Source organism: Sus scrofa, chromosome 9 (assembly GCF_000003025.6).
Source record: "Sus scrofa isolate TJ Tabasco breed Duroc chromosome 9, Sscrofa11.1, whole genome shotgun sequence".
In the NCBI taxonomy this organism is placed as follows: domain Eukaryota; kingdom Metazoa; phylum Chordata; class Mammalia; order Artiodactyla; family Suidae; genus Sus; species Sus scrofa.
In genome coordinates, this window is record NC_010451.4 from 36,430,644 (window position 1) to 36,444,749 (window position 14,106).

General features: G+C 40.7%; 1 protein-coding gene across 3 annotated transcripts in view; it reads left to right on the forward strand.

Annotated features, from left to right (window-relative positions):
- The window catches only part of CUL5 (cullin 5), an 87,876-nt gene that overhangs the window by 10,838 nt on the left and 62,932 nt on the right, over positions 1-14,106 (forward strand). For all 3 annotated transcript variants that reach the window (XM_005667298.3, XM_021062739.1, XM_005667299.3), the window contains exon 2: positions 6,547-6,656. In XM_005667298.3, the coding sequence (XP_005667355.1) occupies positions 6,547-6,656 (110 nt within the window). The remainder of the gene's footprint in view (positions 1-6,546; positions 6,657-14,106) is intronic.

Consider the following 14,106-nt stretch of genomic DNA (forward strand, 5'->3'; position numbering starts at 1 on the left):
GTCCCCAGGCTAGGGGTCTAATCGGAGCTGTAGCCACTGGCCTACACCAGAGCCACAGCAACGTGGGATCCGAGCCGCGTCTGCAACCTACACCACAGCTCATGGCAATGCCGGATCCTTAACCCACTGAGCAAGGGCAGGGACCGAACCCGCAACCTCATGGTTCCTAGTCGGATTTGTTAACCACTGCGCCACGACGGGAACTCCTGGAATCAGTTTGAGCTTTCTGAAGCTTGCTTACAAGTTTAGTTAGAGTGAGCCTGAATAACATTGAGGATTGGGCTACTTTGGTATCATTATAGATGCCAGACCTTTCCGAAGACTTCCCGAAGCCTAGAGTATTAACGAGTGTTTCCACTCTAGCTGGTAGGAATGTGAACTGTTCCTAGCCTTGCGTGGACTCTGGTGATTGTTCTGTCTACTCCTTTGAAGTGGTTATTTTCTCATAGTGTTCTCACTCACACATAGGTCAGTATGTAATAGTCAAAGGCTTTAGGGGACTCCTCTACATATCTCCAGAACTTCCTGTTTGTGCACTTCTCTTTTTTCTGATACTCTGTGCCACACATTTTCATCACCTGGGTCTTCCCAAGCTCTGTCCCCTAAACTTAATGAAATTACCAGGCTAAATAAGTGGGTTTCCTCTGCTTATGCTCAGGCCTGGAACTCTTTAAGCAGTATGCATGGACAGTAATAGCATTCATCTCATTTGCTTTTCTTTTCTCAGGAAGCACTGTCCTATGCTGCCCTTTGGCTTTCTAGTTGTTTAGGCAGAAGGGGGGATCTAGCACCTGTTATTCCTCTTGGTTAGAAGTAGTCTCTGTCTTTTATCATCCTGTTGTCCTTTCTCTTCCCCTTACCCAGCATATATTCTCTGTTTAATCATTATAATCTCTCTTCTGAATATATTTCTGACTTCCTTGCTCCTCTCTTGTTTCACTGGGGAAAACCACAACCCTGGTTGAATCCATCTCTTCACCTTTCAGTGCCAGAGAACGTCTGTGTGGTTGAATGTTGCGGGAGAAAAAGACACACATGATATTTTCACTTTAGATTCGTGACCACAAATTATAATTGAGTCAAGTTGCAGTATACTTCCATGGTCATTTATTCTCTTCCACTTTCCTAGATGTCTGTTTCGCATCTTTCCTCTCAAAATTTTGGCACTTCCTCCTCTGTTTTCCATGGTATTTTCCTTGTTTGCACATCACTGAGAAATTAAGCAATCCAAAAGGAACTTCTCAGAGTGGAACAATGTCCACCCTCCTACCAGCATCTGCACATACTATGTACTTTGCCTTCCCTCTTAGTGTATAGTCACTCCCTCCACCTGTGCACTAGATTCCATTCCCTTTTGCCTACCCAGGGCATTTTGAAATCTCCAACAATTTCCTTCTTTTTCTCCTGCATTGTTAACATTGTATCTTGGAACATGCCTATCAGTATATAAAACATACTGTTTTTCACATTAAAAAAATTTTTTTCAACTCCTCATCCTATCAGTTAGCATGCTGTTTCGCTGCTCCCTTTTACAGCAAAAATTAATTGTCCCTGCTGTTTTACAGTTCCTCCCCTTCTCTTAATTCTACTCCATTCTGGCTTTTATCCTTACCACCCCACAAAAGCTGCTATTGACAAAATCTTGGTGACCCTCATATTGCTATTTCAGTCATCTTACAGGATCTGTCAGGAACATTTGCTAAAGTTGCTCACTCCTTTTTTTTTTTTGGTGTGCTTTGTTTACTTAGTTTCCAGAATACTGCACTTCTAATTTTCTTGCCACCTCTCTGGTTGCTTTCTTTTCCTTTCCTAGTTCTTACTCTCCCCTGCCACCCATCCCCTACCACCCCGTTAGTGTTAGACACCCAAGGACTTAGTCCTGGCTTCTCTTCTCTATTTAATACTTACTTCTTTAGTGAGCTCATCTAGTAATAAGTTTTAAACCCCATCTGTACTCTAATGACTTCCAAATATTAATATTCTGGTCGGATCTTTCTTTTAAGTTTTAGATTTGCTTATTGAGCTATCTATCTAACATTTCAAATGGCTGTTTTGATAGATGTGTCAAATGTACAATCTCTGAAACTGAATTCCTCAGCTTTCCTTCTTAATGCCTGTTATATCTTCATTCTTTTCCATTTCAGTTGATGGCAATGCCGTATTTTTTGGACATGTCAAATCACAAAGCTAAAACAATTGGTAATGAGTTTGATGTTCTTTATTCAAGGAAAAATAATCCGTGGATTGGAGGAATACAGTGCCTAACAAACAATGGAGAACTCTTCATGAAGGATTTTAGGCAAGAACAAGTTTTATAGAATGTTAGGAGAGACAATACACAAAAATAGCATGATTGCCTAGAAGGTCAGGGATTTCTGTATAAGGTAAATAGGTCCAATTTTTTAGGTAAGGTTAGCTAGCTAAAGCTGCGTTGGAGGATTGTGATTGGTGTTAAGTTTCTTTGACAGGGAGCATTTCCCATATGTGCAGGCTAATTTAGGTTCAGATTTTTTTTCTTTTTTCTTTTTAGGGCAGTTCCTGTGGCATATGGAGATTGCTGGGCCAGGAGTCAAATTGGAGCTGCAGCTGAGGTCTGCACCACAGCCATGGCAACCCCGGATCCAAGCTACATTTGCAACCCATGCAGATGCTGCAGCTTGCGTCAATGTTGGATCCTTCACCCACTGAGTGAAGCCAGGAATCGAACCTGCATCCTCATGGATATTAGTTGTGTTCTTAACCCACTGAGCCACAACAGGAACTCCTAGGTTTAGATTTTTGACCTGAGCTGGGCCAGTGAGGGGCCTCCATTTTGTGTGTCCCAATATACAAATTAACTTCATCAGATAAAAATCTTAGAATCATGCTTTATTCCTTTCTCTCATCACAGATGGATACTGTCAGGAAGTCTTGTTAGTACTTCCTTTAAAACATACACGGTCTTTTTTTTTTTTTTTTGGCCATTTCTTGGGCTGCTCCCACGGCATATGGAGGTTCCCAGGCCAGGGGTCCAATTGGAGCTGTAGCCGCTGGCCTATGCCAGAGGCACAGCAACTCGGATCTGAGCCTCATGTGCAACCTACACCACAGCTCACGGCAACGCCGGATTCTTAACCCACTGAGCAAGGTCAGGGATTGAACCCGCAATCTCAGGGTTCCTAGTTGGATTCATTAACCACTGAGCCACTACGGGAACTCCAAAACATACACAGTCTTGAAGTTCTCTTGTGGCACAGTGGGTTAAGGATCCGGCGTTGCTATTGCAGGGTGTTGGTTTGCTGCTATGTGCAGGTTCGGTCCTTGGCCCAGGAACTTCTGTATGTCATGAGTGAAGCCAAAAAAAAACCCTCAAAAAACCCCATATTAACTAACTACTACTCATGCCTCCACTGATACCACCTTGGGCCCTATCAGTATTACTAACCTTGCCTCCTAACCCTACATTCAGCTTAAACACTTGTCCTTTATAATGTAGTCTCAACATAGCAATCAGGGAGGTTTAAAAATATAAGTCAGATCATGTCACTTCTTGCTCAGAATCTTTTTTTTCTGCTTTTTAGGACCGCACCCACAGCATATGGAAATTCCCAGCCTGGGGGTCGAATTGGAGCTATAGCTACTGGCCTACACCACAGCCACAGCAATGTGGGATCCAAGCTGTATCTGCGATGTACACCATAGCGCACGGCACTGCTGGGTCCTTAATCCACTGAGAGAGGCCAGGGATTGGACCCGCATCCTCATGGATACTAGTTGGATTGTTTCTGCTGAGCCAAGACAGGAACTCCCTCAGAATCTTATATATTTAATTGATTATACTTTTTTTTTTTTTTTTTTTGCTTTTTGGGGCTGCACCTGAAGCATATGGAAGTTCCCAGGCTAGGGGTCAAATCAAAGCCCAGCTGCTGGCCTACACCACAGCCACAGCAACACAGATCTGAGCCACATCTGCAACCTACACCACAGCTCCTGGCAACGCCAGATCCTTAACCCACAGAGTGAGGCCAGGGATTGAATATGCATCCTCATGGATAATAGTTGGGTTCATTACCACTGAGCCACAGCAGGAACTCCACATATTTATTTGCACACCCTTTCCTTGGACAGAAGAGTAAATTAAGAAACAATGGTGGAGTTCCCGTCGTGGCGCAGTGGTTAACGAATTCGACTAGGAACCATGAGGTTTCGGGTTCGGTCCCTGCCCTTGCTCAGTGGCTTAATGATCCGGCGTTGCCGTGAGCTGTGGTGTAGGTTGCAGACGCGGCTCGGATCCCGCGTTGCTGTGGCTCTGGCGTAGGCCGGTGGCTACAGCTCCGATTCGACCCCTAGCCTGGGAATCTCCATATGCCGAGGGAGCAGCCCAAGAAATAGCAACAACAACAACAACAAAAAAAAAAAAGACAAAAGACAAAAAAAAAAAAAAAACCAATCATCCTGCCAGATTCATTAAGCTCTCTAGCTAGGGCCTTAGGAAAAAAAAAAAAAAAAAAAGGAAACAATGGTTACAGAAAAATAACAGATAAAGTGAAACCAGCCATAAGATTAGTACACAAAGTATATACCATAGGATCATAGTTCATAGAATCACACAAATTCTGACTGAATTTCTCACTAGCTAGCACTAGGAGAGCAAAGTAATAACTACATGCTTCACGTAAGTTTGTAAGATAAAAACAGACTGGTTGTTCAGAGGAGAAGCACAGCTAATCCCAGTACTGGATTTTGAGTATCTCTCATGGGCCTTTGTAATGAGAATACCTTGTGATAAAAAGCAGATACCTGGGGCAAGATAGTATAGTAACTTTGAGGGTCAACTGTGTTTATAGATGTAAGAAGTAGTGTTTGCTTTCATGAGAGTTTAAAGTTAGTGGCTCTTAACCTTTTGGGGTCATAGACACTGTGACATTTTTGTGTAGCTTTATTATGAATTTGCTGAACATGTAGATTCTGAACTCAATTCAAGAGATGTGTAACCAACACCCTAGGTGATCCTGAGGTAGGTTCTTGTCGGACCGTTTGTTTAGACACTGCTTCTGGGTTATAATTTCAGGGAGTTCGAAGATTCCATTCAGTATATGAATCTTATCTGATACAAGGGAGCAACATTCTCAACAATTGTATAGTAAAAACAATGAGATTTCATGGGGATGTTTGGTGCCGCTATATTAGTAATGATTTTTGTTAAAATGTATTGATCAAATCAAGTCACATAGTCATATTTAACTTGAAAAGGAACAGTATTCATGATTAACATAAATAGGGTATCTCTTTTTAGTAATGAATTGATTTTTTTCCCTTAATATCAAAGCATTTTCACATTCCTGGAATAAGTATGCATGATTATGAAGTATTATTTTTTGATATGCCACTTGTTTATATTACTAATATTTATTTGACTTATGCGTGCAAATTTTCTATTTAGATTGGCCTAGAGTTACCATTTCTTGTTCTCTTCTACCAGTTTGGTATCAGAGTTTTGTTAGTATTATAAAATGAGATGGGTATCTTTCTGGGGTTTTTTCCTTCCTCAATTTTCAGAGTTTATGTGGATTTTCAGTATATTTTTTGTGAGGTATGTAGGGCACAGTCTCCACACACAAGACAACTTTCACTTCTGACATAGACTGCAAGTTTAGGGGATTCCCAAAACCATCTTGAGGTGCAGTAATTTGTTAGAAAGACTCATAGATCATACTGAAAGTTGCTATGCTCATAATTATGGTATATTAAAGGAAGGAACACTGATAAGATCAGCTAAAGAAAGAAACACATATAAGACAGTGTCCAGGAGGGTTAAACCCAGAGCTTCTCTTATCCTGTCTAGTGTTGATAGGTCACATTTCTCTCCTTCCCTCATTAAGTGACAGGGCATATAAGTACTGCCACCCAAGGAAGTTCACCTCACCTTTGGTGTCTAGAATTTTTATTAAGCCTCCATCATGTAGGTGGCTTAGCAGGTTAAGGCTCTGGCATTGTTACTGCTGTGGCTTAGGTCACTGCTAGGGCGTAGATTCGATCCCTGGAAACTTCTTCATGCCTTGGCTATGGCAAAATAAATAAATAAAAGCCTTCATCAAGTAGGCATTGCTCATGTGGGTAATCTAAACCTCCAGTTCGGTGACCCAAGCAGTCTACCCTAAGTCACATTGTTGGTGTTTCTGGGTTAGCCAGCTCCCTCCCTAAGTTACATTGTTAGATTATCCAATATGACCCAAGGCCCCCAGGCAAATAAAGACTGTCTTATCAGATATAATATTCCAAAGGCCCAGGGATATTACCTACTAGAAGCCAAGCGCAAAAGCCAGACCTACTACTTTTTGAGCAAGGCCTAATCCTTCACTATACACTAATTGTACAACTGATTTTTTTTTCTTTTATGGCTGTCCTCCTGTGGTTCCTCGATACCAGATCAAGTTTATAGGAATTTCATTATGGAAAATTGATTCTTTTAAGTTTCTCTAGCTGTCTCTTATGGAATAAAAATAACAGACACTTCTGATTTAACTACATTTAAATTAAATTACTTTTTTTTTTTTTTTTTTTAAGAATAAAGGTTCTCTTCAGTTTGAAGACAAATGGGATTTCATGCGTCCAATTGTTTTGAAGCTTTTACGCCAGGAATCTGTTACAAAGCAGCAGTGGTTTGACCTGTTTTCGTAAGTAATCCATTCGTTCTGACATTTTGCTAGCATAAAGGAAATTTTGGTGACTATGTTCAGATGGAATATTGGCTCCAGAGTGGTCTGTTTACCTGTTTGAAATTATTACTGATTTTGTTGGGGGTCTCCAAGACCACCCCTAGGTTTAGTGATTTGCTAGGAGGACTCATAGGACTGAACATAAAGTCATAATCACAGCTACAATTCATTACAGCAAAAAGAATACAAAGCAAAATTAGCAAAAGCAGAGGTGCATGGGGTCAAGTTTGGGAAAAATAGGTACAAACTTCTAAGAGTACTCTCCCAGGAGAGTCACACAGGACACATTTAATTTCCTCAGCAACAAAATTGACACCATAAGTGATATGTTGTCTACTAGCAAAGTTCATTGGAGATTCGGTACCCAGGGTGTTTACTGGGGGCTGGTCATATAGACAGCCTCTGCCTGGCATGTGACAAAATTCCAGACTCTTAGGAACAACAGGTGTTCATTGTAAACCATGTTGTTTGCACAAACAGTTTGGGCATAGTGAGCCATTCTTACTATTTCAGGAAAGTTTTATTGTAGGAAACTGTTGAACAGTTGAATTCTTAGATGCCCCCAAGGCCAAGCAGACTTTTCTAAGGAATACAGTCTCATGTCTGCTGTGTTAACTCTTGGCTTTTGGCCAGAATGTCTTTACAACAAAACTATTACCAGTAGGACACCTTCCCCACCCTCACCCCTGTGTGTACAAGGCAAAACCAACTTGTAGTACTGATCTCAGCTATGCCTTTTAGAGGGCCTAGATTGAGCTAGTTAAAATAGATCCCATGCTGTATAGCACAGGGAACTATATCTAGTCATTTGTGATGGAACACAATGGAAGATAATGTGAGAAAAAGAATGTGTATGTATGTATGACTGGGTCACGTTGCTGCACAGCAGAAATTGACAGAACATTGTAAATCAACTATAATAAAAAATATCTTAAAATAAATAAGTAAAATAGATCCCACCATGAGATTTATCTTAGAAAAGCAGGCAGCTTTCTCTTCAGTTTCTGTATGGATCCTTTTACATGGCCTGAGGTATCAGTTCGGGCAAAGCACAGCTCTGGCCATAAAGCTGAATTAGACCTGAAATTTTTCTAGAGTTGAAGCCTTGTCATGATGGGGTACACACACAAAGAAATGCAATTTCAGAGGACCCACATGGTACCCCTAGAAACAAAGAGTTTGTAATTGTTAGGGTACTCCAAGCAAGACATGCATTAGTCAGGGAGTATAGATTAATAAGGCCTACAGTGTGTCCTCCACCCATAGGGCCTTTTGCTTGAGAGTTCTTAATCCAGTCTAGTTAACTCAGTTCAATCCTTGTTTGCAGATAGACTTCCTGAAGGCAGTTAGTTCAGAACTGTTTATCCATGATAACATTTCACTTGCCTCATAGTGTAGATGACAGTTAGAGGTGTTCCTTGTGAAAAGTGTAGGAGTTGGGACTGCTTGCTGCTGTCTCAGAGCACTGTTAGGTGTGATTGGAAGCTCAGCATTCACTTTGAATTCAGAGCAGTCAACAACAGCATTGAAAACCAACACCAGGAGTTTTCCTTTTGGAAGAAGGGAAAGCTTTCAAGAGTTCTTATGAAGGAGTTCCTGTGGTGTGGCTCAGTGGTAATGAACCTGACTAGTATCCATGAGGACACAAGTTTGATCCCTGGCCTAACTAAGTGGGTTAAGGATCCAGCGTTGCTGTGAGCTGTGGTGTAGGTAGCAGACGTGGCTTGGATCTGGCATTGCTGTGGCTGTGGCTGTGGCTGGCAGCCACAGCTCCAATTTGACCCCTAGCCTGCAAACTTCCATATGCTGTAGATGAGGCCCTAAAAAAAAAAAAAACGATTATGAAAAACAAAAATTATTAAGATAAGTTACATATACACAATGGAATACTACTTAGCCATGAAAATGAACAAAATAATGCCATTTTCATCAACATGGATGCAACTAGAGATTCTCATACTAAGCAAAGTAAGTCAGAAAAAAAAAGACAGGTACCATATGATATCACTTAGAGGTGGGATCTAAAATATGGCACAAATGAGCCTATCTACAAAACAGAAAGAGACTTACAGACATAGAGAATAGACTTGTGGTTGCCAGGGGAGAGGGGGAGGGAGTGGGATGGACTGGGGGTTTTGGGTTAGTAGATGCAAACTGTTACATTTAGAATGGATAAGCAACAATGTCCTGCTTTACAGCACAGGGAACTATATCTAATAACCTGGGATAGACCATGATGGAAAATAGTATGAGAAAAAGAATGTATATGTAGGACTGGATCACAGTACTGTAGCAGAAATTGACACAGCATTGTACATCAGCTCTATGTTAATAAAAAAAATAAATTTACAAGAATCCCCCAAATCATTAATGTCCTTCTCCCTTGTGCCTTACCAGGTGCTATATTTTATTTTTTTCTCCCTTATAAGATCACTGTGTCTCAGAGTTCTGTCACGGCTCAGTGGTAACGAACCCAAGGATCCATGAGGATGCAGGTTTGAGTCCTGGCCTTGCTCAATGGGTTAAGGATCTGGCGTTGCCATGAGCTGTGGTTTAGGTCACAGATGTGGCTCGGATCCTGAGTTCCTGTGGTTGTAGCGTAGGCCGGCAGTTGCAACTCTGATTGGACCCCTAGCCTGGGAACTTCCATATGCTTTGAGTGCAGCCCTAAAAAGCCAAAAAAAAAAAAAAAAGGAAAAGAAAAATTCAGTGTGTCCCATTCAGTTATGAAAACTCTTCATTTCTTCCCAATTATCCAGACCTACAAGAAGAATAAATAGATTTTTACAGAAAAACATTTTTATGCAGCTTAACTAGAAAGACATATGTTTAGGAGTTGGTCTGGATGAAATCCCAGATTTTCAGTTTTTCAAAATAAGTTTGTATCACCTCTCACCCCTTTTGTCCGGATCGTTTACTTCATGAGCAGCCTAGAAAAGATCAGTTCCTCTCTGGAGATAGCTGTGTTTAATAATGAAGTTGTCATACTAAGATGTGTGTGCAAGGAAGGGTGAGGTAAAGGTGAGAGAAATAAAATCAGGTTATAAGTCCATTGTTGAAAACTGCAGCTAATCCAGAAAGCTGGATACAAGTCTATAGCTGTGAGACATCCCTGAGGGGGTCATGAATCCAGTGTATAAGGAGCAAGGACAGTGCACTCTCCCAGCTTGCAGCTTTTGGCAGTTGTCTGTGTATCTGATACAGAGACTGTCAGTAGCTTGATTTCAGATGCCCTGTCAGCGAATGAGCCAGCCCTTTTTCTGTGGGCATCTGCAAGTGATTCAGTTGGTCCAGCCAGAATACATGATTTTTTCAAGTTAATGGCTTCACAGGAGGCGTCTTAAATCTTCAGCAGTCGTTAAGTTCTATTTACTGAGCATACGCCTGCTTTAGTTCAGCACAGCTTGTGTTGAGGTTTAAATGTCCCAATATTAGACAATATCGGGTTTTGGCTTAGATCCAAGCAGTTAGGATTTATGAATTCAGGATTCCACAAAACCAATGACTTTTCTTTAATAGTAGCAGAGCCAAGATGCTACAGACCACACAGTCATGTGCTAAGTCCCAGTGACAAGCAATACTTTTCTAAGTCTTTTTATCTCATCAGTCTTAAGAGTCTAAATTAATCCACTCAAAAATGTGCACACTAGGGTGGAAAATCTTCAGCCTTTCAGGATCAGACATTGATTTCACCAGAGCTCAGTAGCAACTAAAAACTGCTGTTTAAAACTCTGAAAGTGTATTTCTGTCTGGAAATTTCCTTTGCATGTTGTCCCTTTCTTCTCAGAGAGGCCAAAAAGTAAAAATAATAGTAAATAACATGCATTGTAGAGATCTATTCTGTTTCCAGTAACTCAGTTCAAATTCCAGTCCCTTTCCCAAGAAGTTTGATGAAGTTGCTTTTGTTCTTTGGTTTCTTAGTTCCTTTACTGAATTCTCACTTTTTAAAATTTTTCTTTACAATGAAAGCATTCAAATTATACATTTTTTCTTATTACTGCTTTTATTGTCACTGTAGGTTTTGTGATAGGAAGCGTTTTTATTTCTTTCTTGAGTGTTAGTAATTTTTTTTCTTTAATTCATGCATTATTTAGGAACCTGAATTTCTAGATAGTGACGTTTTCGTTATTTATTTATGAATTATAAATAAAATGGCCTATAAAAATTGTCTTTCTAAAACTTTGTATGTATGCATATGCTCTTAGGAAAAAATTACCTTTTGTGAGTTGCAAGAGTATCTACATGATAAATCTGCCATTAATTGTATTTCTCTTTATATATTTTTAAAATTTTTATATTTTTCCTTTTTAGGCCTGCACCCACAGTATATGGAAGTTCCCAGGGTAGGGGTCAAACCAGAGCTGTAGCCTTGAGCTGTGGTGTAGATTGCAGACGTGGCTTGGATCCCGCATTGCTACGGTTATAGCATAGGCCTGAAGCTACAGCTCTGATTCCACCCCTAGCCTGGGAACTTCCATATGCCGCATGTACAGCCCTAAAACAAACAAACAAACAAACAAACAAAAATGGTGTTACTGTTAAGTAAAAGCAAAAGCCTATTTTTTGCATCAAAATCACAGTTCCTGGAGTTCCCGTCGTGGCGCAGTGGTTAACGAATCCGACTAGGAACCATGAGGTTGCGGGTTTGATCCCTGCCCTTGCTCAGTGGGTTGACGATCCGGCGTTGCCGTGAGCTGTGGTGTAGGTTGCAGACGCGGCTCGGATCCCGCGTTGCTGTGGCTCTGGCGTAGGCCGGTGGCTACAGGTCCGATTCAACCCCTAGCCTGGGAACCTCCATATGCCGCGGGAGCGGCCCAAGAAATAGCAACAATAACAACAACAACAACAACAACAGACAAAAGACAAAAAAAAAAAAAAAAAATCACAGTTCCTCTTTCTGATCTAAGGAAATTGAAACCTTTGGACTGCCTCTTACCTTTTGCTTCTTCTCTCATTCCTTCTGTTTGTCCCATTGAAACCTTTGAAAAATTTTTGCTTCATAATTCTCTCACTCTCCAACTCCGTGATTTTTGTTGTATATAATATAGTTAAGTATTTAAAAAGAATTCACCTCACAGCATGTCCCCTTTCAAAAGCATTTTGTTTATATATTTTAAGAGAGTGTGTTCTTATCCATTTAGACTTAATTTCAGATATTTATTGCTCAGTCATTACTCCTTCCTTTTTATATTGAAGTGCCGTTTGGTATAACAGATAAAGTGCATGAACCAGAACTACATACATCTATATATGGGTAAATATCAGAAACATGTTGAGTGAAAAAATTATTATTTGATACAATTTCTTTCTTTCTTTCTTCTTTTTTTTTTTTTTGTCCATGTCCACAGCAGTGGAAGTTCCCAGGCCAGAGATGGAACCCATGCCATGGCAGCAGCCTGGGCGGCTGCAGTGATAACCCTGGATCCTTGACCTGCTGTGCCCCAAGGGAACTCATGATAAAATTTCTGTAACATTCAAAAACCCTCATAATATGTGTTGTAAAAACTTGAATGATAAAATGACAAATTCAGGCTTAGTTACTTCTGGGGAGGTTAGAGGAGAGTAGGATTAGCAAGAGGAACATAGAGGGCTTTAAGGATATTATCATATTCCTCAAGTATATTATAATATGTTCCTCAAAATGTGTATGAAAATTGACCAAGAAACTTGACATGTTCTCTTGTGTGGTGGTGAAAGAGTATATTGATATTCTTCTCTGATGTAACAACATCAGGAGTACCTGGATGTTAAGGAAAAGGGGCTGGAGAAGATGTATTGATCCCAAGGTTGACTGTTTCATGGGTACCCAGCCCCTCACCATTCCCTCGTGCCTCAAGCCACATCTGAACCCTTCTGACATGGATCCCACTGTAGTTGGAGTATGCAGGGATACTAAGGCAGTCCTCTTTTGGGGGGAGGGGGCATGGGACTCCTCTGATAGGTGACTTTTGTTCCAAACTCTCCAACAACTTTACCAGACCTTCTTAGAATGCACTGCAGTCTTAGACTTGCTACCCAACTGTCTTCCTTCCTCTTCTTCCTGTCAGGGATCAGACTGGTATTGTGAGCTTATCTCTTACCCAGCTTCCTATAGATCACTTCCCATTTTCCCTCACATATAGTACTCCTCAGTAAATCTTGTGCATGGCTGATCCTGTCTACTTCTCAGAAGAGCTAAACTAAGGGGTGAGTCAATGTGTGTAAAGTGCTTGGAACATAGTAAGAAGTCAGCACATGCTAGGTTGTGTTACAGGAAACTAAGTAGGAAATGGTGGTAACTTTGACTGTAGTAGTGGTGATGGATGGAAATGTCCAAATTGGAGAGACACCTAGGTGTTGGATACAATAGGACTGTGATTGAATATAGGGGCTAAAAAAGGGGTTAATTTGCCCCATTTCTTGCTTAGAGTAATAAGCACTTGACTTGGAAGCCACATTGATTTGTCGATAGTTCGCTGCATAAACCAAAGTGATCCACAGTTCTTTATTCATATTGTGACTTCTTTATAAAGTTTCCTTCCCTCTCCCTCTTAAACTTTTGCTTGGCAAAATCCTGCTTGTTCTTGGAGATAAGCTTAGGAATCCTTCCAGGGAGTCTTCCCTTTCTCTCTGCTTCTCACTGCCCCCTCACCTTCTTCTCGGGTTCCTAGATCATCTTGTGTTTCTACACAGGAACATACTGAAATGTAATCAATCTATTTTTGTATTAGTTTCTTCTTTTATAGTCTAGATTCCTCTAGCCACGAGGTATGATTGCAAAGGTATTACCATTTTGTACTTAACCATTTTGTACTTAATTCAGAGAGGAATGGGAAACTATTGGAGGATTTTAAATACAGAGGTAATAAGATGTACTTAACCATCTTGTACTTAACCATTTTGTACTTAGTTCAGAGAGGAATGGGAAACTATTGGAGGATTTTAAATACAGAGTTAATAAGATGTAATTTGAGTTTTATGAAGATCACTTTGAATACTGTTGGATGGATGGGAGGGTTTCAAGAGGAAATGGAGGGAAGTGGTTTGATGTGGGCTCTGGAGCCCAGTTGTCTGAGTTCACCATATACTAGCTGTGTAATCTTGGGATTGTTACTTAACCTTTCTTTGCCTCAGTTTCCCCATCTGTAAAATGGCATAAAAACAGTACTACTTCAGGGTTGCTGTGAAGGTTAAATGAGTTAAAACAGCTTAGAATAGTTTCTAGCATCTAGTAAGCAGTCAGGTGTTACCTATTATGAGTGTTTTGTTTTTGTTTTTGTCTTTTTTTTTTCAGGGCCGCACCCATGGCATATGGAGGATTCCAGGCTAGGGGTCTCATTGGAGCTGTGGCCGCTGGCCTACGCCACAGCCACAGCAACACCAGCTCCTTAACCAACTGAGCGAGGTCAGGGATCGAACCCGCAACCTC